Source organism: Verticillium nonalfalfae (assembly GCF_003724135.2).
Source record: "Verticillium nonalfalfae strain VnAa140/NRRL 66861 chromosome Unknown scaffold_7, whole genome shotgun sequence".
Taxonomy (NCBI): Eukaryota; Fungi; Ascomycota; class Sordariomycetes; order Glomerellales; family Plectosphaerellaceae; genus Verticillium; species Verticillium nonalfalfae.
In genome coordinates, this window is record NW_021167232.1 from 104,528 (window position 1) to 131,208 (window position 26,681).

Below are 26,681 nucleotides of genomic sequence, written 5' to 3' on the forward strand. Positions count from 1 at the left end.
CTGAAGTAGTCGTTCTGTATTGTCAACATGATCTCTGGACAGTGCGTGTCACATCTTGTGTGGCGGTGCAGACAAATACCGGGCTCCTTCCTGACTAAGATGTGGCACTAGAGCCGCGGGGACTGTGGCATCATGCATCGACCAGGATGGCACACGGTCGCGTTCGTGACCTCTCGTGAACATTTCCCAGCTTCAATCAAGCATTCGACGATCACCGGAAACAATAATTTCCGTCATCAGTGGCAGCGCCCCCAGAATATCCTCAACCCCGATCTTACACATATAATCAACGAACGCATTTACTCTCGATACGGCTCACATCTCCGCGACTTCGCCAACCTACTTCATCACCATGAACACCCAGGGCCAGCCTGCGCCGCAGGGCCAGCCCCAGCCCAACGCGCAGCAAGGCGCCGCTGGACATCCTGCTGCCGCGAATAACCAGCGCTCAACAATGTACCGACCGGAGATGATGCGCAACCTACCAGTTCTCAATGATGAAGAGAAGCTCAAATATGAACGGGGTCTGAGGTCATTGTGGAACACGATGGAATCACACGGAGAGGAAACATCGGACCACCAGGACGCAAAGAAGAAGATCCAGGACTTCACCAAGATGCTCATGGGAAAGCTCCAGGCCCGCAGGCTTCAACAGATGCAACAAGCCCAGAAGCAGCAAGCCCAGCAGCAAGGTCAGGCTGGACAACAGACTCAGCGCAGCGCGCAACCGGCAGCAAGCGCATCGCCCGCACCACCTGCTCCCGCAGAGACGCCAGCCACGCAAAATACGGCAGCAGTAGCTCCAGATGCCCCCGATGCGCCAAAGGCGAACCCGGCAGCCTCTCTTCCGACGAATGTCAGTCCGGCGCCGGCTGCAAACGCGGCCGCTTCGGCTCCTCCCCAGGCTCCTCCCCAGCAACCTCAGCAGGCTCAGCAACCTCAGCAGCAAGTTCAGCAGCAGCAAGTTCAGCAGCAGCAACCTCCACAGCAGGCTCCTAAGCAGCAGCAACCTCCACAGCAGGCTCCTCAGCAGCAGCAGCCTCAGCAGCAGCAGCAGCAACAGCAGTCGCAGCCACCCAATGTTCCAGAGCACATCTTGAACCATATTCGGTCAATGACCTTCAACCCTCCGCCACAGATTGTTGAAAAGGGTCCGGAGATGGCCGCGAAGTGGAGCGCAGACATAAAGCAGCGCTACGTGCGTTCGCTAATGCAGATGGAGCATATGGGCAACACTCTGCGAAAGCTGAATGCTGCTGTCAAGGATAGGCAGGACAAGGGGAACCCTTTGGGTCCAGAGGAACAGAAGCAGATTCAAATTCGCAAAGACCACAGCCAGAAAGTCTTCCAAGAGGCCCAGATGTTTGTTCAAAACTTCAGGAAGACGCAGGAGATCAGCAAAGCCAACCCCAATGCACAAAACGCTGCTGCAGCGGCTCGTCCTGCGCAGCAGAACAATCCCAATGCACCTGGGGCTGCAAATGTTGCACAGGCTGCCCCTCAAGCAAGCGCCCCTCAGCCTGTATCAGGCACACAGCAGATTGCACAGCCAGCGGCGGCCTCAGCAGCTGTCGAGGCAGCGAAGATGCAGCAGATGAATGTCGCAGGCCGTGCTTCACCTGTCGCCAACGGGGTGACGACACAACAACAACAATCTCAACTGCCCCAGCAGCCTCAGGGTCAGCAGGCACTTGCCGCAAACTCACAACCTGCACCTCAAGCCCAGCCCGCCACGACTGCCCCGCCGCCGCAGCAGAACCAACACATTCAACCGCCTCCTGTCAACACTGCTGTTGCTTCCGTAGCTGGCACTGTTGGCCAACCACAGTCTGCAAGCACGCCCACGCAAGCCGCGGCGCGCATCCAGACACCTCAGACGGGAACGACCGGAGTGAGCACTCAGGCGCTCAGTCACTCTGCTGCCGTTTCTCGCGCGAACCAGAGAGTCAACTCCCAACCTGTCGCAGCCACGCCTGTCCAACCTAGCGCAGGCACACCGTCATCGGCAGGACCCATTAGTCAAGGTGTTATGGGCTCTGGCGCCATTGGCAACTCTCAGCAAGGACACCCTCAGCCTCACCCTGGTCAACCTACGCAGCAGACGCAAACGCTGCAATCAAAGCTCCCCATACCCAAGCAACTGCCCGAAAAAGCGACCCAAGTGCCGCAGCCGGTCAACATGGTCAACAACGCTGGCGCCGGTCGTCCCACTTACACCGGCGGCACTGGCATCGCCGGTGGTGTCATGGGACACCCTGCCCTGGGCAAGATTCCGGCCTTCTCGCACGAGGCCGAGGGAGACCGCGTCCTCAGCAAGAAGAAACTTGACGAGCTCGTCCGCCAGGTCTGTGGCGGGACAGCCGAGGGCCAGGAGGGCAATCTTCTCAGTCCCGAGGTGGAGGAGGTGAGTACATGGATGCGCCGTGGCGTCGAGGAAAGAGCGTGGCTAACACTAAAACCCAGAACGTCTTGACCCTAGCAGACAGCTTTGTGGATAACGTCTTGCACGCCGCCTGCCGCAATGCCAAGGAACGCGGCTCCAAGGTGCTCGAGATCCGCGACATCCAACTTGTCCTTGAGCGCAAGTACAACATTCGGGTTCCTGGCTACTCTTCCGACGACCTGCGCACTGTTCGCAAGGTGCAGCCGGCGCCCGCCTGGATTACCAAGATGAGTGCGATCCAGGCTGCCAAGGTTACTTCGGGCAAGGGCGAGTAGGAGCCGCTCCCACCACGCAAGCAGCAGAGGCGCAATTCGAAGGCGACGAAGCCCATGCCGAAGACGACAGCGACGTAGCGGCGCTTCACGAACCCTGTTCCCGGCTCGCAGGGAAGCCGCTTCACATTCTAGGGCGGCACTTGACAGCTCGCAGGGAAGCCGCCTCACATTCTAGGACGGTACTTGGACCGCTCACGACAAAGGGATCACATGGCCGATTGGTGTGTGTGAACGGAAGGAGCTGAACCACTTGCTGCGTTTTCTTTTATTTCTGGTCAACCTCCTCATCGCTACGAGGTACAGTATGGCCAAGGCGTTCGGGAAAGGTATGGCGTTGAGCGGAGGAGACATGGGAACTCGGGCATGATTTCGTAGGGAGGGGTCAGACATGAGCTCTCAGAGCCTGGGCTTTTGGTACCCTCGCAAATAGCTGTAATGCAGTGTTGAGTTTCCGCATGGAACACACATGCTTTCCTGCCGTCACAATGTGACGGGGATGGTACATTGAGGGATTATCACGTGAAATTCGGTTACGACAGTGGTGCGAACGTGCCACGATAGAAAGTAGCGTCCATGTGAGGGGTTGACGATGATATGGCGAGGGAGGGGAAGAACGGGAACGGGACCTGCAGACGGATGGATCGCGCCCGTTGCCTGTCCGCGTTGGCGCCGAGGGAGGGGGTAGGCAAGGTAGGGTAGGGGCCTAGGGGTATGCGCAATGGCGCAATGTGCGCTGGAGGTGCAGGAAGAACAGGGGGGGCGATCCGCTACGCCGCGTCCTGGAAGTCGACAGATGAGTCAAGCAATGGCAGCGAATTCAGTGGCAGTTTTTGTGCGTTTCCCATGATTCTGGTTTGCTTGGAAGATATCAGGAGATCTGGAGCCTCAAGAAGAGCAGCATGTGTGGAAGGTGTGTATATCATGAGGAACAGCCTTGGCAACCTGATGCATACCCCTCAAGTACCTACCTAGGTAGGTAGGTACGCATGATAGGTAGGTAGCCGGGCAGGTGCTACGTCAAAACGAGGCTCGCAGACGGGCGTCCGTGAGAGAGAACGTTCGAGCACTCCAGAATCCACCTTCCAGCCTCCTCCCTCTTGCAGATCGCTGGATGGGAGGTCATCTCCATCCTCGTTCATTGGGCATACATGCTGCGGCCTTGCAACGCACCGCGCCTATTTTTGCGTCTTTATCCTGAGACTTGGGCTGGCCCCCAATGTCCTCTTTTCGCGCAGCATACACACACGGCCCTGTGCTTGTGGTTCGTCGAGACTCGGGCCTTCACGTTGCCGTCGCGTGGCATTCTGCCTTACCAGTCCTGCCGTGTTGTTCATACAGGCGCAGTAGCAGGAGAGGCCGTGAGGACGATCGTCGGCCAGTACTCTCTGTCAGCGGTGTACGGCTTCGAGTAGGCGGACTATGAGGGTGTGTGAGGTCAATTGACAGCACATTTCATCCCTCCGAGGCAATTCCAAGCACGCAGCTCGCCGCTTGCTCAAGAGACGACGCCCAATCCAAGATGATGGCCATTTACCCACGACACGTCCTCCACGGAATCCCAATGACGATAAGGATGACGATGACTGAAATACACGCATTTGCGCGGTGCGAAGTCGCGCGGGAATTTGCTTGGCTATCTACCGCTCGCCGTGAGTAATTGATACCTCGAGGGGAGGTGGGCAGCCCACCCACGAACGCTTTACATGCAACGTCCAAAGGAGGCTGCGCATCCGCATTCGCACAGATGCAGGTGGGAGAGGCGGCACCAGCCCGCTCGCTCGCATCTTCTGAGCAACTGAGTAGTTGCGCATTTGCGTTGAAATGACCACAGGCCGATCTGGTCTGGCCGGGATTTTGACCACGAAGATGGAATTTACCAGGGCATTCTACCTTCCAGGGTAGTGGTGGTGGTGTGCGCAAGTCAAGGCAAGGGAAAGGAGCATTGCTGCCCAAAGGCAAAAGGCTTGTTGCTGATGGGCTGACGTCCAGCGAAACAGGACTCGGAGACTGACCGTAGACGCCCACATCGCATCCATTCACGCCTGTGACGGCCACTCGATTCGCTTGCCATCGTTACCCTATGCCGCTGCTCTGTTGGCTCTTGCTGAGCGCTGCTGTTGCCGCTGCCCGTTGTCGCAGTCGCAGTCGCTGGCGCTGTGCTGGCGATGACTCTTTTTCTTGTCGTTGTCCGCTCGACTTTTTTTTCTCTTCCTTTTCTCCTTCTTTTTCTTTGTCGTTGAGCTCTGTCTCGTACCCCCCCCTCCCGCATTAAAGGTCATATTCACAACGCGCAGTCCCTACTCAACCCCCCTTTAATTCCGGCATAAAGGAGAACCTCCCGGCAGGATATATTCGCCTGGCCCCAACTCATCAGGACGGCGACCCCGGATCCTGTGCCTCTTTCAACCCATCCCTGGTCAAAGCCGACGCTACGTCAGCGAGCAGTTCATAAGTGACCTGGGCACATACAAGTTGTGGTGAAACATCATCACCATCGTGGTCCTTTAGGCCATCTCCGTCTTCAGGCTTGAAACGCCAGCACAGAAGTACGGCCCCCATTTCTGTCTGGAACCACCTACCCACGCCGAACCCACGAAACCTTGCAGCAACACGCAGCAACTCGCAGCAAGCGACAAGCAATAGCTTGATTGTTCCACAGCCTCAGAAAATTCCACTCGTGGCTTCAAAATTAACTGCATCTCGCTTTTCCTCCTTCTGATTTTCCATTGGGCTTGACGAGACGGTCAAACTTCCCCCTCATCATTTTCCTGCCTCGTTTGCTCTCCTCTCCGCCATTCACCACCTTTGGGTCGCTTGCAGCAACTCATTTCATCCCTACCCTTTTTTAAACACCACCACTCTTACCCGCGGTGGAGTCTTGCCTGCTGCACATCCGGACCAGGCCGTTCCTTGTTGGCAGCATTGCTTGCTCGCGCCCCCTCCCCAATTCCTAGGGACCAAACCACCAGTAAGGTCGTCATCTGCACAAGTGTTATTTCTGCGGCCGGCTCCCACTCCCTTGTTCCCGAACTCAGAGAAGATACAAGAGGGATCGACCACCTCTCCCCTTCTTCGCCTTTTTCTCTCGTCGAACAACGACACCTTCGACGACGAGGTCGAGGTTCTCTTTCTCTCTTGCGCACACCTCAGTAAGAAAGAAAGACGAACATCTTCTCCTGACCCCGCGCCCAGGACGAACATTCCCTGCCTTCACCTCAGAGCTTATCATGACAACCAACAGCCGCTACCGAATATTCTCTTCTCCCTGCCGGAGGTTTCTACTCTGGGTGCTGACGCCTTGAACGGGCGTTACCCCTCCGCATTAGCTCAGCTTCGTCTCAGCTCAGCCAGCCGACGCTACGAACACGCAAGACACAGAAACAGCACAGCATTGCGCATCAGCAGCGCACCAAATCCTTCCCGGACGTTTATCGCGCTGGTGGGACCCGGGACTGCCAGGTTGCGAGGACAGTGGACTGAACTGGTCTACCACCCGTAACCTTTAACAACCCCCCCGCCAACAAAATCATTACCCCACATCACCGAGAATAACCACCCGCGCCCGCCTTTTCCGCCTGGGTCGCCTCCCCCGCCCAAAAATTATCGAGGCGCCACCGATAAGATCGCCGGCGTCCGAAGATCACGATTCCCGTCGGGGACGACTTGTCAGATACCACCCCGACACCGACTTGCACATACGTTTTTCACTGGGCACATTTTCCCCCTCCACAGAACAAAAACCAATTGCCGAGCCCCTGGCGCAACAAGGCTCTTCTCAAGCAGGCATCTTCCCCCACCTTGTCTAGCGCTAGAAACATGCGGCCCACGACGCCAAACCTCAAGATCGCCAACGGGGCAGCGGGCAGTGGGGGCATGGATCCCGCCTCACCGCCTCAGACCCCAACCTCTGTCTCGCCAGTCCTCTTCCATCACCACCTCAACCACCACAAGGTCGCCTCTCGGCTGCCGCCCAACATCCACCCTATAGGTAACAGCCACCAATTCAGCTATGTGCGGACCGCCAACCGCTTCGCACAGCTGTCTCCTCAGAGCAGCTCTGAGGAAGAGAATGACGAGGAAGAGGACGATGACGAAGAAGATAATGATTCCGACATGGAGTCTACCGAAACCGACCTGCCTCGATCGTCGAGTGAGGAGGAGGAGGATGACGAAGACGAAGTCGATGATGACGACGTCGAGGAGGAGGAAGAAGATGATGTTGATGATGACCACAACATCAATGCTCCACTACCTGCCGCACGCAAAGTGCTAAACGTCCCAAACAAGGTGGACGATGACGATGATGATGACGACGACGATGATGACAGTGAAGAGGACGAGGAAGATGAGGACGACTCTGACTCGGACGAAGACATGCACGAGCCCCAGTCCGTCCCTCATATTACGCTCGCCCCAGAGCCGCCAACAGACCGCACAACGCCGGTTGTTGCCAACTTTACCGTTGAGGAGCTCTCCGATTTTGACCCCATGGATGACAATCGTGTCGGCGTCATTCCTCCAACAAGCTTCGAGTACCCCGAATCAGACCGCTCGCGGTCCCGCTCTCGCGGCGCTGGCAGCTCGACAAGCGATGTCTCAGCCCCCAAGAACCACACCCATCTCCCGCACCGACCCCGCCCATACCCAGACCTAGACATCAACATGATGCAGCACCTCCAAAACCTCAACTGCAGCGGCTCGGACGACGGTGAGGAAGAGGATGATCTCTTCGACGCCTCTGACGATGCGGCACACAAAGAATTTGTCCTCGCGCAGCGTGCTCTCAAGATGCGCAAGCGCCGCTCCCACGGCAGCTCCATCGGCAAGCGCACGCACTCGGAGCGCAGCGATAGCGATGGAAAAGAAGACTTGCCCGACACGCCGTGGGATGCTGTCGGCGCGAGTGCGCGCAGGCTGAGGCGCCGCGTGGGCGACCGGCGAAGCCTGCAGTTTCAGGACCCGCCGCCCGAGAGGATCGAGGAGCTCGAGGAGCCCGACAGCTGCGAGGAGGGACGAGGCCGTCTGATGAGGGGCTTCGGCATGCTGTTTGGGGACGGAGAGACGCTGGCGCGCGAGCTGCCATATTATGCGATGGAGATTATGGAGATGGACGAGGATGAGTAGTGCACGGGGTTTTTTCTTCCATGATTGCACACGCACAAAAAAGGGGGGCTACGGCTGAAGGAACGATTTCAATGTTGATGATGATTGGGAGCCGGATAGACTGGTGTTTTTGTCTTTTTTTTTCTCCCCCGATTTTCACTTCTAGTATGACATCTTCTCGATCCCCCATTTTGATACCTCATCGATAGACTTCTGGCGGATTACAGCATTGAGGGGCATAAGCGATGGTTTGGATATCGGAGCACGGTTTCTTTTTATTTCTCACATCTTCCCCGTTCCCATCTTTTGGATGATCTTTCTGCGAGTATTTTGGGGGCGATAGATGTGCTGCAGTAGAAGGGCTTCAGTGCTCTAATGATATTGTGGATTTGGTTGACCTGTTGCCTGGTGTAACACGCGGAGTCTCTACCGTGACATGAAGCCGTGGATCTGCTCCAGATCTGCAGGCGAAGGCTCCAGGGAAAGTCAGCGAAGAGTCCAAGACCAGGTCGAGGTACCTAGTGTTGGTGATCCCCCTTTGTATCTGATAGTGAAAGGGAAGCTACCGATTACATAATACAGAAGCTGCCCCTCCCACCGCAACTGTACAACTGCTGTTGGTGGGGTCCCAAGTCGTTCGTTCGCATGTCAACAAGACCAACCCAGGCGCATCATCTTGCAACAGCAGCAGCTTCGTTGTGGCACGACAGGGGCAGTTCGCCAGGAGAGCAACAAGAACATCTGTCTGAGCTGGTCATTCTATCTCCTGCTCTTTACGACTTGACGACAAACACTCCCACGATTCCCATGCCATCACCATGTCACACCTTCTCAGCATCCACCTCGAGCAGATAGCCCTCTCTTGCCAGGGCATCGAATCGCTCCCGTAAGTCTGCGCAGGCCCTCTCTCTGAATGACAGAGGTCCAAAACAGACGCTGACCGCCCGAACCAGCTTTCCACCGCCCAAAATCTTCACCAACGCCCTCCTCCACAACACCGACATCACCTCCCTCATTCGCGACACGGAACCTCACGAACGCGCCCTCTTCTCCGTGCCCCCGCCGCCGCCCTTAGCGACAGCCCAGCCCGACCCCGCCGCCGCCGCCGCGTCAACATCCCACCCCCAAGACCGCCGCAAGACCGTCTTCGCCGTCTCGTCGGGCGAGGTCACGACGGGCGGCGGACCGACGGGTCGCCCGGCGCGGCGCAACACGGCCGTTGCGGCCGTGCTGGGCGGAGACCTCCACGCGCAGCTGGCGCGGCGCCGGGCGGGCGACGACGTCGACGTCGAGGTCCTGCTGCGGGGCGCCGAGAAGCTGTGCGGCGTGTACGCGCTGCCCGGGGCGGAGGCGCGGATCGCGGCGCTGCGGGGGCGGTGGGGTCGGAACGCCAACACGGCTGCGTACTACGAGGCCCGGGTCGCCGAGCAGACGGCGAGTATGGAGCGCACCAAGGGCCAGTGGGGTTACGAGGACGAGGAGGACGAGGAGCAGGACGAGGAGGAGGATGGCGGCGCGCATGACGGGCATGTCATGACGGAGGAGGATCTGCGGGCGGAGGAGGAGGAGGTGCGGGAGCTCGAGCGGAAGAAGAGGGAGCTCCAGGCGCGGCTGAGGGCCATGGACAAGGATCTCGGAGGGCTGCTTCACATGTGAGGCACGTACGAACAAGAAGTCACCGACTTGCTGTGGTTGATGAGAAGCAAAACGCTCGCGAGATTTTAGTATGTAATGAAACTACAATGATACCCCGTTTACCGACCGAAAGACACTCCACGAGAAAGGGACGACCGAAGAGAAAAAGGCCAAGCGAGGCCTGTGACGCGCTACGCCCTCTTCTCCTTCATGTTGGCAAACGCCTCGACGAACGCCTCGACGTCCTGCGCGCCGCCGAGCTGCTGCCCGTCGACGACAAAGTGCGGCACGCCGCTGACGCCGAGGGCATACGCCTCCTGGACCTCGCGGTCGACCTGGGCGCCGCCCTGGTCGCTCTCGAGCCAGGCCCTGACCTCGCCGGCCTCGAGCCCGCCCTTGACGGCCGCCTGCACGAGCATGTCCTTGCTCGTAATGTCGCCGTCCTCCTCGAAGTAGCTGCGCATGATCTCGGCGACGACGCGGTTCTGCGTCTCGGGGCCCTTGGCCTGGGCCAGCGCGACGACGCGGTGCGAGTCGCGCGTGTTGCCGACGCGGCTGTCGAAGGAAAAGTGGATGCCCTCGCCGGCGCCGATCTGGGCGAGGCGCGCCGACATGGCGTCGAAGCGGCCGGGGCCGAAGCGCTGGGCCATGCGCTCGCGCAGCGGCACGCCCTGCTTGGGCGACGTCGGGTCCAGGTAGAAGGGGGACCAGGTGACGGTGAAGGTGTCGTCCTTGCCGGCGGGGACCGTCTTCTGGTAGAGGGCGATGGCCTTGTCGAGGCGGCGCTTGCCGACGTAGCACTGAAGGGCCTGTTAGCTGGGGCTGCAGGGTGACTGGAGGCCAGGTTGGGGGAAGGCTGAAGGGAAGGCTGAAGGGAAGGCTGAAGGGAAGGCTGGAGGGAAGGCTGGAGGCAAGGCTGGCGTGGCGAGGTGCTTACCCAGGGGCAGACGTTGTCCGAGATGATCTTAATGTTAAAATTGGTCATGGTCGATGATGTAGGGGGTTGTCTCTGCGAATGCCGTAGCGTATCAATTCGGTTGATCTTCAATAGGACTCTCGAGTGAAGCACAGGACGAGACGAATGTGGATGGAGGCTGGCAACAGGAGATGTTCCTGCGCTGGGCCGGCCATTCTTTAACGTCGGCGGCCGTGGCGGACATTTGTCAGCACGTCGGCGTCTTTTGTTCGGCCTTGCCCGGTGGAGTTCGCTGTAGTGCGGTGGAACAACGCGGCCGGTGCCTCGGTCGGGGAGGCCGAACCGTTGTCCGTCAGCAGGCGGCACCAAATCGAACTGGGGGTGGGGTCGTCGACTGGTGTCGGAGTAGCGACTTGGTCGGAAGTAAAATGACGCCGATGGGATACTTGGTTTGTCAATACAGGACCACGTCTTGCAAGATGGCGTGCTGTATCAATTTTTTTCTGGTCTTTTTTTTTTGGGATGCCTGCAAGCTGAAATCGACAGGAAGAAATGAGAACTGGGTCTCGGTGACAAATTTCATCGTAAATCATTATACATATTCATGGGTATCTCAACAGAAAAGCGGGCAGATGTCTACTCTTGCGCAAACCTCGACCGCGACGTGCCTGGCCTGTCTCCAAAACTGTCGCCCCTCCGCCACGTCGAGGGATACGTGACCTGCTCAGACCCCGGTCGCCATGTGCCCTCGACAGAAGGGCTGCGACTCCGCGACCGCCCCCGCTTGGCTCGCAGCTCGGGATACTGCACGGCATTGTCCCAGTTCTCGAGCGCCATGTACGGGCTGCGCAGCCACGCGCGCAGCTCGTGCAACAGCAGCCTTGTGTTCTCCCGCCCGAGAAACTCCTGAACGAGCTCCTCGGCCTGGCCCATGCTGCCCTGTATGTCGACCGTCTTGAGAATGGCGACGATGTACTCGAGCAGGAACTCGGCGTTGTTGGCCCTGCGCCGCCGCACAGGGTCGCTCTCGGCGGCGGCGGGATCCGCAGCAGCCGCCGCCGTCGAGGTGTCGCTCGTGGGCGCCAGAAACTGAAAGACCTGCAGCTCGCGGCGCAGAAACATGCGCGCGCGCGACACGAGCTCCGCGTCCGTGGCGAACATGTGAGGCGTCAGTTCGCGGTAGCGCGACACGCGGTTCGAGCCGACACGCAGCGAGTAGGGCTGGTTGCGGTAGACGAAGCGGCGGTGCCGCAGGGGGTCGTCGTCCTGGGCCGAGCCCCTCGCGCGACGAGTGCGGTAGAGCGAAGGGCGCGGGCGGCGGAGGCCGAGGGGATCGAAGCGGCGGCGTTCGGCAAAGTGGCCTGGCGATGTATGGGGACCAGGACCGCTGCGGGTCCTATCATGGGATCTGTGATACTGCTGCTGCTGCTGCTGCTGCTGCTGCGATGGTGGTGGTGGTGCTTGTTTTGACGGGACGTGGTAGGTCTTCCATTGCGCTCGGTCTGACGAAAAGTCGTAGCGAATCTCGGTGATCTCGGCCTTGCAGAGGGGACATGTCGAGCATGCCGGCTGCTGTTCGAGCCAGGTGGTGAGGCACAGGAAATCAAAGTCGGCGTGGTGGCAAGGGAGTGCTTCGCACCCTTCAGAGAGCTCAGAGAGACAGATGACGCAACAGTCCTCGGTCGAGGCGAACGTCTTGAGCGTTGTTTGCAGGACGGCGGAGTGAATGTCTTGGAGGGAGGGCCTGGTATCGGTGTCAGGCGGTATTGCTGACATGCCGCTGCCTGCAGTGTTTTTGGGTCGATGTGTTTGCCAATATCATGGGTGTGGCGAGAGGTAGTTGGGAGAGGAGGAGATATAGGATCGGTAGGCTGCGGTGCGGCTCCCCTAGGTCCCCTAAGTCACCTACCTAACTACCTACCTAGGTACCTTAGGTAAGGTACCTAGGTAGCCTAGGCTTAGTGGAGTGATGGTTTCTAGGGGGTAATGTGCCATGATTTGCCACCACCACATGTCCAGCATCCAAACCAACCCTCAGCCTCAGGGTCAGGTACAAGAACCCGTGATGAACACTGCAACGTGCTTCCCCAGGGGATCTCGGGTGTTCGAGCACGATGGGAGCATCGACGACTCTCGAGGATACGGGGGCGCCTGGCTTGGATCCTTGGATCTAGGTGTGTACACAATGTCAGGATCATACAAACTATCTCAGGATTCCTGCTCTCTCTTCACTGCTTGTTTCCTCGACCTCAGTGCTGCTACTGGGTGGTTACTTTAAAGCTTGAAAGTTCATGCGATGTATTGCACTGCGGCTAAGGTTTGGATGAAGCTTTCTCTCCAGTCGCTCCGTGTTCGCCCTACAGCTATGAGGCGACCTGTCGAGCTCTTTCTATGTGTAGTGCGACCGGGCTTGCGTTTGTTCAGCTGTCAGAAGCAATCTATCCTCATACGCCTCGGGGTTATGTCGTCGGGAAGACTCACATCCCAAATAACGGTACCTTATCGAGTGGAGGCTGCCCTCTGGTGGTGTGTCGCCCAAAAAGCGGAGATTCCGACTCAACAGCGTGGTACGTGCGGCGGGGCCCGGACCAACGCGAGAATGACGGGAACGCGAACCCAATGGCGACGCGTTTAGTGCATGTCCCTGGTACTTTCCCACTCAGACGAGGGATACACTCAGACAGGGAAAGGGAAGGCACATGATATCACCACCTGCTGCGACCTCAACTTACCTTGATCCTGACGTTTGAGCATACCACTTCTTCTACCGACAACCTGGCGTACCCTCGAACTTCCCACAACCGTCGTCACGTCTGCCCACTCGAATCAAACTTCGATGGAGGAGCACGACAGGGCTAAGTACGAGGCCCAGTCGCGAGAGTTGCGCGCCGACCTCAAGACCTGGGAGACCACTTGGGCAAAGACCCACGATGGCAAGAAACCCGGACGGGACGACATAAAACAGAATGCCGAGATTGGTACATACATCCTCTCTCATTTGTGGATCTCCGAACGACCCTGCTAACGAGGCAGCCCTGAAATACAAGCAGTACAACAAGACCCGTGACATACTGTCTGGGAAGATTCCACCACCCTCAGAACGCCCAAAGTCAGAGAAGCGACAATCAAATGACGTGCCGGTACAGACGCCTTCAAAACGTCAAAAACACCTTGCAACCCCCTCCAAATCACGAAACGCCTCGCTCGATGCCACGCCCTCAAAATCACTGCCACCTCTCTACAACGACGCCAACACAACCACCCCCTCGATTGCCCGCCACTTGTTCAGTCCCGTAGCACCACGGTCGATTGGGCCCACGCCGCAGCGAGATGGCCGCGTCATGGGGCTGTTTGATCTGATGTCGGAGCGGGAGCTGGGAACGCCCTCAAGAGCGAATGGGGCATCGCAGACAGTCAATGCTCCTCTGTCGTTCTTCGCCACTCCGAGAAAGCGCAGCGCAGCCAACTTGGAGGCCGCCACCACTCCAAATTCTTCCGGAAAAAAGCGAAAAACGGATGGCTTCGTCACGCCCTTGAAACTCAAGAATATGAACGCCAACGGCGACAAGACACCGTCCTCGTCAACGTCGGTCTCCAAGCTCCAGTTCAGCACTCCTGCCTTCCTCAAGAGGCACAGCCTCGCACCTGTCGACGAGAACGGCGAGTTTCCCGCCGCTGCACCCCTGCGGCTGCCCCGCAAACCACTGGGCCGCGGCCTCAGCGCCATCGTGGCCAGCCTGCGCAAGGTCGAGGAAGAGGCACACGACGACGATATGGACGCGCTGCGTGAGATGGAGCAAGGCGAGACGGGGCTGGTGGCGGCGCCGGCGCCGATGCAGATGAAGCCTCCGCCAAAGCCACAAGACGACGTCCTGGTGGCCGACAGTCAGGTCATGAACCTGCCGCTGGGCGGCTTCGACGACGAGGGCATGTATGACAGCGAGCCCGAGGAACAGCTGGGACGTGACGGGCAGCCATTGAAGGTATACAAGAAGAAGGGACAGAAGAGGACGACAAGAAGGTCGAACATGAAGCCGGTGCATCACAAGAGGCCAACGGCACCAGTCGATGGCGCGCCCGCGGAGGACGACGACGTGGTTTCTGAGACGCAGATGAACCCCAACAAGGAAAACGAATACGCATCAGGCGACGAGGCAGATTTTGTGCCGTCAGACGTCGAGGGGTCTGACGCAGAGGCTGCCAAGGCGAAGAGCTCGAAGAAGACCGTCAAGAAGACGAACGTGAAGGAAGGAGCTGTCAAGAAGACGGCCAGGAAAGTTAACGAGTTTGCGCACACCAATTTCCGGCGCCTGAAGCTCAGAAACACGGGCTCCAAGGGCGGCGCTGGTTTCAACAGCAAATTCCGGCGCAGGCGATGAGGATAGGACAATGCATTTGGTGGTTGACTTGAAGGTATCGGTATGTTGGGTGCTATTGGGCGTTTTCCCCCCTTCGACGTGTTGCTACCTTAGCACAGGAACGGGACGGGCACACTGGACGGGACGAGTCATGACAGCATTGCATGCCTGGGAAGGCTTGGGATAATTACATGTTGCAACTTTTTGGTTCCAAACTCCTCTTCCGCGCTGTGGCTAACCAAGGTCGCTCTGTCTTGAGCAGACTCGAACAAAAGCTTGTACGAAAAGACTTGAATGCACACTGCATTGTGCTGATAACACGTCGCGACGGTCGATACCTGAAAGGTGAAGGAACGCTTTATTCTCTATCGAACACACCCACGATCATCGCCTAGAAGGCCTTTGTGTTGAGTCCCTGCAACGCCTGCAGCAATAACGGCAGCTTCCTGATCGTGTCCCAGTCATACGCCGGCGGTGCTTCGATCGTCTTACGACCGGCTCCCGGCACCGTGCCCAAGTTGAGCTCGTCAACACCAGCCTCATCCCAGGCTTTTGCGTTGAGCCGCTGCCACATGTTCTTCCGCCTCTCGTGCCCGTCGAGGAAGGACTTGAACCACGCTCGGTCAAAGACGGGCAGCTGCCGGCCGAGGCCGTTCTCGCCGGGCCCCGCGAGGCGGCGCAGCTCGTTGAAATAGTCTTCAAAGTGCGGGTGCACGAGGGCGAAGCGCGGGCCATCGCCAAAGGCCGCGATACGGTCGGCCTCCCACTTTTGCTGGTCAGCCAGCGGCGGCAGCGTGGCGCGGCCGGCGAGCAGGCGCGCCGCGAGAACAGCCTGCCACTCGAAGATTTTAAAAGTTAGGCCGGCGGCGACGGCGCCGACAAAAAGCAGCGTCGGGTCCTGCTGGTAGACGACGTGCTGGTATAGGCCTGGCACGCGGTTGTTGCGCACCTCGACGCCGGGCAGGAAAGGCAGCGTCCAGGTGTAGCCGGTGCCGAAGATGATGGCGTCGACGTCGCGCGCGGGCTCGCGGCCGTCGGCAAAGTGAACGGTGCGGCCGTCGACGCGTGCTATGTCGGACCGCCGCGCGATGCGCGGGTGGTTGAAGGCCTCGTCGCCAAAGTAGAGGTTGGCGCGGTGGCCGTCGACGACGGCGTGCACCGGCGTCTGCGCCACCGAGGCGACGTCGTAGGCGATATCGGCCGCCGACACGGAGGCGCCGACGACGACGACGCGCTTGCCGCGGTAGTGATCCCGGCCGCGGAAGTTTTTGCTGTGCAGCACCGAGCCCGGACGCAGCTTCTCAAACGTATCGAGGCCCGGGATGGCCGGCACGTACGGCACCGAGTAGTGGCCGCTGGCGACGACGACGGCGTCGAACCACTCGGTCCACCAGTAGTCGGAGCGCTCGCCGTCCCGCCGCAGCGTCAGCTTCCACTCGTGGCCGACCTTTTCGACGCGCTCGACCGTCGTGCTGTAGGAGACGAGGTCCTCGTAGCCGTCACGCTCGAGGAGCGACTGCAGGTAGCGGCGGATCACGGTCCAGTGCCGGAACGGCGTGTCCTCGCCATGGAGGGCCACTGAGTGTGGTGAGCGGTCGGAGGGGATGGGCTCCTGGCTGAAGGACATGGGAATCGCGTCGACATTTGTCTCGAGGTAAGGGTAGACAGATGAGTCGGCGAAGCGGGGCTGAGTGAGCTTCGGCGTTTGGGCCGGCAGCCGGTCCGGGATGTCCACCGGAGGGTCAGCCGTGCGGTTGGCGAGGGCCTCGAGGTCCGTGAGCAGCGGCGGTGGCGTTGTATCGCCGAGCCTGGCCTGTTAGCCTCACTCACTGTGTTGAGGTCTCATCTCAGACATCTCATGATGAGAACCGAAAAAAAGGAAAAGAAGTAGAAAAAAAACAAGAGAGAGAGAGAAAGAGAGAGAGAGATAAGAGCAAGACCACTCACCAACAGCCACCGGCCGCCTCTCGGCGCTCAAACACGCGGATCAGGTCGAACGCCTTCTCCTTGGCTAGGGCATCAACGGCAATGGCACCGCCGGGCCCAGCCCCAATGACAGCAACCCTCTTGATAGCAACCATGGCGTCTTGATCTAAGAAAATGATGGAATCGAAGTGAACTCGGGAGGGGACCGTTTGGTTGAGCGGGGGGTTCCTGAGAAAATGGGCCAGCTGCCTGGTATTATTGAGATATAACGCCCGCGATGTCACGGCTTGCGAGCCTCGGGGGGGGATGTGCGTCCTGTCGTTCAAATCCCGTCACTCAAACACCGAAAGAGATGGGCGTACGACGTGAATGGACTCGGTGTATGCTGTCTTCGGCGCCAGAGCCGGGGGAAAGGGGCTGTCAAGTTTGGGGGTCGAGGGAGACGGTATGGGGGAACACATGGGGGCAATGAAGCATCAAGGCAAAGAGTGGCAGGGGGGTCGCGGTTTTGTGCCGCTCTCCGCGTGGCACAGCCGCTTGCGCAGTGCGATTTAAAGGTCTGATGTGGAGACGATGAACCCTGACGATAACAAGGGTCGTTCGATATCAATGCCCTCTCACTTGCGGGATTGGGACTCCTGGCGCGCTTCTCCTCGGTGGATGCCATCTTAGCGTCAATGGCGACATGGCCACGAAACCACAACGAACACACTCCCAAGAGTTGCCAAAGGCACAAAAGGCACCAGACATTGGGCACTGCGAGACGGCAGATGGCGCACCACATGCCGGCGAACGTCACTAGAGCCATTGCGCCATCGCTTTTCAAATCCCAGTCGTCTGGGCCACGGCCTCTGATGTTGGGATAACGAACTGACACCTATGGTGATTCGCTGGGAGTCTTGATGCTGAAGGTCGTCGACCATTTCGGCCTTTGAATATCGAGCTGAAGTCTTGGGGGAGACATTTTCAAAGGTTTATATCTTGTTTGAGATGCCGATGCCTGCTGATCGTGAAGCTGGCTGATGTCCACGACCGTGCTATTGTCTGCCCACAGTCTTGAGTCTTGAGATCCCGATTCGCCTATCTAGAATACCGAAAGTCTGGGCACTGCCAAAGAGTACTCTCGCTGCTGACGAAGAGGGATAAGGCAGACAGGAATCATGGAAACTTCCAAACAACTTGCTGGGGGGGACGGAGAGAAGGGGGTTGACAGCGAGCCTCAAACGGACCAAAACTCCATCGAATCGGCTGATGTGCAGGAATGGAGCCACAAGGAGGAGCTCAAGGCCAGGAGAAAGTAAGCCGCCCTACTCACTTCTCGATCCAGCCCCTCAGCCAACTCGACTAACAGCATAGGGTCGACTCAACCGTCCTGCCCCTGCTCTTCCTGGGCCTCCTCGTCTTCCAGCTCGACCGCATGAACCTTGCCAGTGCTCTGACCGATGGCTTCGCCGTCGATATTGCCGTCACACAAGAGACCATCAACCTCGGAAACCAACTCATGTTCATGGGTATCGTCGTCCTCGAGATCCCCTCCAACATGCTCCTCCAGAAGCTGGGCCCTCGCCGCTGGATTTCCGCCCAGGTCTTCATCTTTGGCCTCGTCGCCACGATGCAGTTCCTCCTCGTCAACCGCACCGGCTTCCTCGTCGCCCGCCTCATCCTCGGATTCTCTGAAGCCGGCTACATTCCCGGCGCCGTCTACACCCTCTCCATGTGGTATCCGAAGCGCGAGCTCGCCAAGCGCGTCGCCATCTTCTTCTTTGGCATGTTCGGCGGCAACGCCCTGAGCCCTGTGCTCGCCTCGGGCATCCTTCAGCTCGGCGGCAGGGCTGGTCTCAAAGGCTGGCAGTGGCTCTTTATTCGTGAGTCTCCTTTCTGTGCCCCTTTCCTCTTGACGTTTTCCTCTCGCTCGCTTCTCAACATCAGTGCTTCCCACTAACAAGACACCCAGTCGAAGGTCTCTTCACAATCTGCGTCTCCGGCCTCCTCTTCCTCACGCTGCCAGGCTCCCCCGACGAGCCGCGCCCGCTGCTGTCGCCCGGCCTGATCCGCTTCACGCCGCACGAGCAGCGCATCCTGCGCGCGCGCATCGAGCACGACGACGCGCACCGCAAAGGGGGCGCCCAAGGGCTCGCCATCCCCTGGCGCCTCGTCTTGCGCACCGTCTCGCACTGGCGCCGCTGGCCGCACTACGTCTCGACCTTTGCCGTCTTCTCGACCTGGTCGCCCCTGACGACCTACACGCCCTCCATCATCATGGCCCTCGGCTTTGGCCGCATCGAGGCCAACGCCCTCGCCGCCGTCGGCGCCTCGCTCGCCCTCGTCGTCGTCTTTGCTTTCGCCTACCTCAGCGACCGCACCGGCCAGCGCGGCCTGTCCGTCATCACGGCTCACGTGTGCTACCTTGTCGCCCTCGTCGTCGCGCGGACGGTGCACCCCCATGTCGGCAAGTGGTCGAGGTGGGGGCTCTGGACGGCTGTCAACAGCTTCGCCGTCGGCTACCATCCCGTCCACAACTCGTGGGTGCAGCTCAACTGCCGAGAGCCGGGCGAGAGGAGCATTGCCATTGCGTACGTTTTCCCTCCCCCTTCTCGGAAAGACAAGAAACAAGGGCCACGATGACTGACCGAAGCAGCATGTGGGTCATGGCTGCCATTAGCGGGTTGATGGTCGGCACGCAGTATTTCAAGGGCAACGACAAGCCATTGTAAGTGTCCCGCCCTGCGTGAAGCGCTGTCGCGCCAACTGGTCCTGACGTCTCGACAGCTACAGCACCGGTCTGCGGACCATGATCGTCATGGTGTCGGTGGGCATGGTCTTTGCCATCATCCAGGACGTCGTCTACGTTGTGCATAACCGCCGCGTGCGCTCGGGGAAGCACAAGACGAAGGACGGCTCGGAGCCGTACATCTATGTTCCTTGAACTTGAGAGTCAGGCGGGTTACTTCTTTCGGTTGGGGCTTAACAAATATGGATAGATGGCCTTAGAAATCTAGAGTATCGATTTCGATCGGAAACCACTCGTGAACGCTTGCTCTGCGGAGGCTACTACCTGGACATTCAACTGTCTACTTTGGCTAGAGTTGTCGCTGATAAACACTGTGAGTTGACATGGTCGGCTTCTGTATGGTTCAGAGCGTGTGCATCTTCCATGCACCTCAGAGCGTGGGGACTCTCCAGTCCTGGGCCAGCAGAAGACACTACTAATTTTCACAATGCTAAGACGCGCTTGTTGGGCCAAATGATTGGAGACAATATCACTCTACTAAACCAGTATGCCCTGCCATATCCTCTTTTGAGGGCATGTATCAAAGCCAAGAGGATTAGTCGGACTGATCACTCGAATTGCCCCTTTTCACTAATGCGTCCAATGAGCGGTCAAGACAGGTAAAGCGCAGTTAGCTCATGACAGAAGGGTTCAGAAACGTGATAAATTATGTACTTGAATTAAGATGTTGAGTCGTCTTCAAGACCCTAGTCATTACCTGCCGTCCACATCAGAACTGACTGCCGAGAGTGCAAAACCTAGTGCGTGTGGTGACCGCTCGAGCTAGTCTCAAACTCGCGCTTCGTCACCCAGCTCGTGCCGTTGGCGCGCAGGAGCTTGGTCACCTCGTCCATGTCCACGCCAAGCACCCTCTCAGCGATACGCGGCAGCTCCGTGTTGTCCCAGTGGCCGGCCAGCTCGCCTTTGAACGCCTCAGCCTTGTCACCCGCGGCATATCCAAATAGTGTCACATCTGACGCCGTGTGGCCGCCCGTCGACCAGTTGACACCGGCGCGGGAGCTGAGCAGAGAGACGAGTGCGCTGCCTAGGTTCGACGCTGCGAGCAGGCTCGTGATCTCGGCGCTGCTAGCGTCGGCGAGGCCGTACTCAGGAAGGATCTCGGACACAAGGTACTCGCGACGGTCGGCGCCCGAGGGACGAGCACTCCAGAGGCGCTCAACACCCTCGCGCGAGCGCCTAGCGTTCTGCAGGGGCAGAGGGTTGAAACCGTTGAGCGTCAGCCCGCCGCACTCGTGGTCGGCGGCGGACATGAGAACCGTGTCGTCGTGCTCGTCAATCCACTCACGGACAAAGCCCATGACATCGTTGTACATGATGGTCTCGTGGACGTGGGCCGCGGGATCGTTGGCGTGGCCGGCGTGATCGATACGCGAGGCCTCGATCATGATGAAGTATCCCTTCTCCTTGCAGTGGGTGGCACGGTGAAGGGCGTTGAGAGACGTCTCGACCATCTCGAGGAGCGAAGGCTCGTCCTGGTCAATTTTGCGGTCCATCTCATACTTAAGCTGGTCTATCGTATGTCAGCGTTGTGTAGACCGCCTGAACTTGAATGAATCCTTACCGTCGTTGAAGAGGCCGACAAAGGGGATCCGGATGTCGCCGAGACCCTTCTCAAGCGCATCGAACTCGTCACGGCTCTGCATGACATGGTAGCCGTGGTCCTCGGCGTAGCCAAAGAGATCCTTGGTATCGCGACGGCACGACCCGGAAGCCGTGTTGGGCTTGAAGTAGCAGCGGCCACCGCCGAGCAGGATGTCGACCTGGGGGCCGAGGGGGTGGGTCAGGCCGATCTGTTGGGCGGCGATCTCGGCATAGCTGTTGCGGTCGCGCACGTGCGAGGCGTAGACTAAAGGAGGTGAGCAGGGGTTCCTGAGCGAGAGATGGGACGAAAAGTACCGGCAGGGGTGGCGTGGTTGATGGTGCTCGTCACGACGAGACCAGTCTTGAGGCCAGCAAGCTTGGCAGCCTCGAGGATGGAGCCAACGGGCTGAAAATCAGGAGTGATGCCGACAGCATTGTTGTAAGACTTGAAGCCACAGGCAAAAGCGGTACCGGAAGCAGCAGAGTCGGTGATGAGGTTATTACTGGCGTGGGTACGGACCAGACCGCGGACCATCTGGTCGGCCTGCAGCTCAAAGATACTGGGGGCACGCGGCGTCGTGCCAGTCTCGATGAGGGAGACATAGTCTCGTGCCATGGTCTGCGAGGCCTGGCCGTAGCCATCGGGCACAATATAGATGACGTTCTTGGCCGTGGTGGCGGCGAGGACAGCCGGGGCCAGGGCCCCAGCAATGACGGCAGCGCTGCGCATGGTGAGACGGGCGGTCTTCGCTCAGAGGGGGGAACAGGCAAGAGGCTGAAGGCTGGAGAGCAGTGGTGAAGAGGCAGGCCATCAAGGTGGCATGCGACAGACGAACTATTTAACCTGGCTTCCCCTCCGAAGACCGAGGGGTATCGATGCGAAGGGAAGTTGACTGCCTCGGTCATTTCTGTGTTGCCACCTCTTGACTGCCCAACCCCCTGGTCACCATTGCGAACGGGCAGCGTCTTGGACCTCATTTCAACCACATCAATGGTGTTTTTTCGGCGTCATATTATTGCCCTTGGTGCTTGTTTTTGAGGTCGCCGAGCCTCGCCGGTTAGCACGGGCAGCACTCGACTGGCGTTTATGGCCTCATGTCGGTCAATACTGGGACCTGGGAGGGGAACTTGGAGAGAAAACCCCGCTTGACAGAGGCGGCCAGCAGGTGAGCAGACGGATGAAAGACGGCGAGCATGGGAGTCAAAAGCACCGCGGAGGAGATGGTGGAAGGCTGAGGTCGAATAGTTTGGTCACGTCGTGGGCAGTATCGAGGCAGGATGAGGCGTGGTGGTCCTGTATGCCAAGCCTTATAGATCCAGGCACGTGCATTGCATATGCTGGTACGCCCCCTGGAGCCCCAATCGGCGCCGGTGGTTGCGCAACGTGGTTCGGAGGCGGAGATTGGAAGCCTCCGGAGAGTGTGGCAAGGACAGGCAGAAGATGCTCGATATGCTCCATTCTTGGCTTCGAGATGTGGTCTATATCGGAAGGTAGATACCATTGCGAGAGCGAACTGCCTGGGATGAATGGCTCGAGACACGTGGGAGTTCCGGTGCCTTGCAGTGGATGACCCGAGGGTCTGGGTTGCAGACGAAGTATTCAATGGACAGCGAGGGTAGGTTGACGATGGAGATGAGAAGGTGTGTCTCTTGGATGCCTGGATGTCGGCATGTTGGGAAGTGGGAAAGCAGGTCGGAGAATTCGGAAGGGCGATGAGGGTTGGGCGTGCCTGCTACGTTGAGCGTGCCTGCCCTGCCGTTGGGTGAGGGAGTGAGTGGCAGCGGAGTGGCAGAAGGCAGAAGGCAAGTGCTGTCGTGGGAAGTACCTCTGCATCGAGCAGAAGGGGAGGATATAGTTTTCATCTTCTTCTGGAGGGTTCAACGGGTTTGTGCGTCTCACATGACCATGTCTGCGACGGCTGCTTACACTGAATTGGGCGTTCGGCAATCTTGTGCAAGCTCAGGTGATCCTAGCCACAGTCTTTCACAACTTTCCAAACCTGAGGCTCTCGGCGGAGGGTCGGGTCTAAGAGCGATGGAGTTTGACGGAATCGATCAAGATACTTGTGAGGAGCGCGCTGTTATCATTACCAAGTAGGCCGCTCGCTGAATACCGACTTGCACTGCAAAAGACACCACTGGCCTCAGTCGGCCGGGGCCTGTGACAGGTGCCGTTGGCGCCGCCTCAGTGATTGGCTGTCAGGTGTTCGCCGGCACGAGCCACTGCCAGATATAGCCAATGACGGCCCTGGCGCGCGTTTGCTTCGACCCAGACTGGAAACAGGCCCCGGCGCCCCACTGTCTTGCCTTCCCGGGCACCTTGCCTCTCTACCTGTGGCGGCAGGTGCCTGTCCCTGTGGTGGCAGGCGCCTCTACCTGTGGCAGGCGCCTCTACCTGTGGCATCATCTGCCAAACCACCAAAACACCACACCCACCCAGCGCTTAACTTGTCGCAGGTACGGCTGCTTGCAGGGCCACCCGCCATGGGGCATCGCCGTCTGCATCTGCCATGTATTGGGCATCAGCTACCGGAGCTAGGGTCGCCTCGCCAGGTCTCATCTTAAATCTCCCGACGCAGAGACAATGCTCGCCGTCGTCTGTCCTGCTTCGCCTCGCCGTATCCGCTTGGGTCCCAGCAATGCGTCGAGCTCTCCGGGCCATTCACGCGGCCTTCTCGCGTATGGAGTCATACATAGCTCGACCCCTTCCCCAGGGGGGGTCATGCTCACTCATACCTTTGGACGGTCTGGACTCTTTGGCTCTCGAACATCATACCTCGACGCTCGCTGCCTTTCTCTCTCTCTCTGTCTCGCTCTCTTTCTTTCTCTGCTTGTGTTTCCTCGTTCTCCATCTGTCACTTTCCTTGTCTTTCGAATTATTGTTTGGATCAGCCAGCAAAAACCTCACACTTCCTTCGCTTTTCCTTTGACTGTCCACCTGTCTCGTTGCTGTTCGGTTTGGCTTCACCTGCTGTTGGGCGAATTCTTTCTCTTTCACCAGCTTCGTCTCGCTGCCAAAGCAAAAAAGAACACGCGCCTTTGAATTAACGCCCTATTAATCCGACCTTCTCTTCTCGAAAACGCGCTCAGTACACGGAGCAACTGTCGATCTCTACAACATTCACCCGCGACGATCCTCGCGTCGCGAGAAAAAACCCTCCACGATGCGACTTAACATCCAGCTTTTGCTTCTTGCTCTCCTCTCTGCCTCCACGCAGGCTGGTCCCGTCAGTCGTGGTGGCAAGGAACGAAGGGACGATGCTGGCGTCACGCCGACCCCGGTATTCTCAACCATAGAAGACGACCCACCCTTAGCATCCTCATCCTCGATCCCAAGCATCTCTCCCAAAAAGCCTTCATCGGCCTCGCTGGGAGAGCCTCCGGCATCGTCGTTCCCTGCGGAAGAGACGACACCATCGGCCGAGCCAAGTCCCACTCCCAGTCTCCAGACGACATCGCCCATCATCACAAGCACTCTTGAAGCACCACCGAGCCCGAGCTCAGCTTCACCACCCATCGAGGCCATCCCTGACGCAGCCTCGTCGGTTGTCCCATCCAACTCGGAGGAGGTCCACCTACCCTCCATGTTCAGCAGCATCTCGGTGCCGGCGTCTCTGCTCGATCCGAAGCCCAGTCCAACCTCAGCTCCGCCGCCTGTCAACTCTATCACATCGACAGTCTCGTTCGCGTCGTCAGCTGTGTCTGTGTCTTCTGTGCCTTCTGTGCCTTCTGCGCCCTCTGCGCCCTCTGCGCCCTCGGCGCCCTCTGCGTCTTCTGCTGCGCCATCCTCATCCCCGGACAATGGCGTGTCCACGCCTTCGCCCATCTTGTCCACGATCACCGACGCCGCCCCCGTCCCATCCAAGTCGTCTGCCGTTGGTTCCGCCTCCGAGTCGCTTCCGGTTGAGATTGGGCCTTCTTCCGTGAAGCGATCCTCTGCGATTGTGGTTTCAGAAACACCTACTGCGTCCTCTGTCGCACTCGGATCGACCTCAACAGAGGCACTGCCTCAGCAGTCATCGACCGTTGCAGCCGAGCCTGGGACGTCTCTGTCGGTCATCCCCGCCCCAGAGCCTTCCTCGGCTCCCCTCACGCCATCAGCTTCAGCCTCGGAGGCTCCAGGTGTTGAATCCTCCCGTGAGCCCATTATCAACCCCAGTCCTTCCACAACGACCGGGTCAGTCTTGACTACGAGCGAGCCCGCGACCGAGTCATCTTCACTGCCTACGTCGGGACTGGCTCAGCCGCCTGCTGACCAGTCCTCCCCTTCGACTACACCAGTCAAGCCCTCGACGACGGCCGTCATCTCGCCTACCGGCACCCCGGACGCTTCTGTTCCCACGAACAATGGTCCACCCCCCGACTCGACCTCCACTGTCGCGCCCGATGTCGCAAAGAGCAACCTGGAGGAAGCCAAGAAATTCCACCGCATGTTCGAATCCCTAACCCGACAGTCCTCCTGCACAGTGGGTCAGGCTGCCTGCGTCGAGGGCGGTATCGGCTTCTGCAACACCCAGGGATCCTTTGATATTCGCCCCTGTACAGCCCCCCTGACGAGCTGTTTCCCGCTGCCGTTGGAGAACGCTCCCGGTGTCATGGTGGACTGTTATGAGACCACCAAGGCGAGGGAGATTCTCGGACTATCTGATGCACCTGAGGAAACTCCTGCACCTGTTGCGTCTGCTCCTTCTCAAGGGCCCTCTGCCGCCCCTCCGCAGCCCTCTGCCTCGCCCCCCGCAGTTAGCGACGGAATCGTCGTTACCGAGATCGTGACACCCACCGTCACCAAGATCATTGCCACGGAGACGGTCCCCAACCCCGGACAGGCCGAGACCCCACCCGTCTCCGCAGCCCCCGAAGAAACGACGACTACCATCAGAGGCACCGTGGTGTCGACGGTCTTTGTTACTGTTGATCCTCCAGCGGAGCCCACTCCCGAGACAACTCAGCTCGTTACCGTCACAGTCACGGCGTCCCGTTCGCCGCCGCCCCCGCCGGAACCCGAGACGACTGAGAAGACAACGCTGACGACCACCATCCTCTTCACGCCGCCTCAGGAGCCAAGTCCTGCTCCCACGCCATCCGCCGAGGTCCCCGCGCCCGAGCAGCCAGTGCCTTCTTCTGTGCCTGAAGGAAGCCCCTCGCCAGAACCAACGCCGTCCTTGTCCTCGTCCTCGTCGATTTTTACGACCCTCGACATCATCTTCGTGCCCACCACTTTTCTCACCACAACGATCATGGCCAGCGGTGTCGTTATCAACCCGAGCCCGACGCCGAGTGCGACTCTCGAGGCTGTGGCTACCGTCGCGGACGAGGCGCCGCCGCCTGTCACGGTGACGGAGACGCTCGTGCTCACTGTTACTGAGCGCGAGAGGATCATTGAGAGGGAGACAATCACCGTCACGGCGACGGTCGGAGGTTCAGCCTAGGGAAGACAAGTGTGACGCATAATGGGTCCTGGGCCACGACAGATGTTTGCAAAGAAAGTACCATGATATGGGAGAACATGGAAAACGTAATGGAGGTGGTAGGCTATCACGGAGTGATGCATTTACATCTAAAACAAAGAGTGCGAAACCAAGTATGAAAAAACATGATATATCACCCATCTCGCTGTTCTCTCATGTTTGGCTCGGCGCAACCGTTGGCATTC

The 26,681-nt window shown here is 58.8% G+C and overlaps 10 protein-coding genes across 10 annotated transcripts; 6 read left to right on the forward strand and 4 right to left on the reverse strand.

Moving 5' to 3' along the window:
• Positions 1–352: 352 nt before the first annotated feature.
• Positions 353–2,718, forward strand: TAF12 (Transcription initiation factor TFIID subunit 12; the record flags this gene model as incomplete). Its single annotated transcript, XM_028642172.1, has 2 exons — positions 353–2,404; positions 2,464–2,718. The coding sequence occupies 2 exons, from the start codon at positions 353–355 to the stop codon at positions 2,716–2,718; spliced, it is 2,307 nt and encodes a 768-aa protein (XP_028498544.1).
• Positions 2,719–6,534: 3,816 nt separating this feature from the next.
• D7B24_008078 (uncharacterized protein) lies at positions 6,535–7,842 on the forward strand (the record flags this gene model as incomplete). The annotated part of the gene is made up of 1 exon (XM_028642173.1): positions 6,535–7,842. The coding sequence occupies one exon, from the start codon at positions 6,535–6,537 to the stop codon at positions 7,840–7,842; it is 1,308 nt and encodes a 435-aa protein (XP_028498545.1).
• Positions 7,843–8,639: 797 nt separating this feature from the next.
• On the forward strand, positions 8,640–9,477 carry D7B24_008079 (uncharacterized protein; the record flags this gene model as incomplete). Its single annotated transcript, XM_028642174.1, has 2 exons — positions 8,640–8,707; positions 8,775–9,477. 2 exons carry the CDS (start codon positions 8,640–8,642, stop codon positions 9,475–9,477), a joined length of 771 nt encoding a protein of 256 aa, XP_028498546.1.
• Positions 9,478–9,647: 170 nt separating this feature from the next.
• On the reverse strand, positions 9,648–10,441 carry D7B24_008080 (uncharacterized protein; the record flags this gene model as incomplete). Its single annotated transcript, XM_028642175.1, has 2 exons — positions 9,648–10,256; positions 10,394–10,441. The coding sequence occupies 2 exons, from the start codon at positions 10,439–10,441 to the stop codon at positions 9,648–9,650; spliced, it is 657 nt and encodes a 218-aa protein (XP_028498547.1).
• Positions 10,442–11,008: 567 nt separating this feature from the next.
• On the reverse strand, positions 11,009–12,148 carry D7B24_008081 (uncharacterized protein; the record flags this gene model as incomplete). Its single annotated transcript, XM_028642176.1, has 1 exon — positions 11,009–12,148. One exon carries the CDS (start codon positions 12,146–12,148, stop codon positions 11,009–11,011), a length of 1,140 nt encoding a protein of 379 aa, XP_028498548.1.
• Positions 12,149–13,208: 1,060 nt separating this feature from the next.
• SLD2 (DNA replication regulator sld2) lies at positions 13,209–14,751 on the forward strand (the record flags this gene model as incomplete). The annotated part of the gene is made up of 2 exons (XM_028642177.1): positions 13,209–13,350; positions 13,406–14,751. The coding sequence occupies 2 exons, from the start codon at positions 13,209–13,211 to the stop codon at positions 14,749–14,751; spliced, it is 1,488 nt and encodes a 495-aa protein (XP_028498549.1).
• Positions 14,752–15,121: 370 nt separating this feature from the next.
• On the reverse strand, positions 15,122–17,579 carry D7B24_008083 (uncharacterized protein; the record flags this gene model as incomplete). Its single annotated transcript, XM_028642178.1, has 4 exons — positions 15,122–16,538; positions 16,678–16,822; positions 17,278–17,454; positions 17,528–17,579. 4 exons carry the CDS (start codon positions 17,577–17,579, stop codon positions 15,122–15,124), a joined length of 1,791 nt encoding a protein of 596 aa, XP_028498550.1.
• A 237-nt stretch (positions 17,580–17,816) lies between these two features.
• D7B24_008084 (uncharacterized protein) lies at positions 17,817–19,582 on the forward strand (the record flags this gene model as incomplete). Its single annotated transcript, XM_028642179.1, has 5 exons — positions 17,817–17,953; positions 18,013–18,521; positions 18,611–19,229; positions 19,295–19,366; positions 19,426–19,582. The coding sequence occupies 5 exons, from the start codon at positions 17,817–17,819 to the stop codon at positions 19,580–19,582; spliced, it is 1,494 nt and encodes a 497-aa protein (XP_028498551.1).
• A 602-nt stretch (positions 19,583–20,184) lies between these two features.
• Positions 20,185–21,758, reverse strand: D7B24_008085 (uncharacterized protein; the record flags this gene model as incomplete). The annotated part of the gene is made up of 3 exons (XM_028642180.1): positions 20,185–20,957; positions 21,009–21,293; positions 21,344–21,758. 3 exons carry the CDS (start codon positions 21,756–21,758, stop codon positions 20,185–20,187), a joined length of 1,473 nt encoding a protein of 490 aa, XP_028498552.1.
• Positions 21,759–24,192: 2,434 nt separating this feature from the next.
• On the forward strand, positions 24,193–26,457 carry D7B24_008086 (uncharacterized protein; the record flags this gene model as incomplete). The annotated part of the gene is made up of 1 exon (XM_028642181.1): positions 24,193–26,457. The coding sequence occupies one exon, from the start codon at positions 24,193–24,195 to the stop codon at positions 26,455–26,457; it is 2,265 nt and encodes a 754-aa protein (XP_028498553.1).
• Between the last annotated feature and the right edge of the window lie 224 nt (positions 26,458–26,681).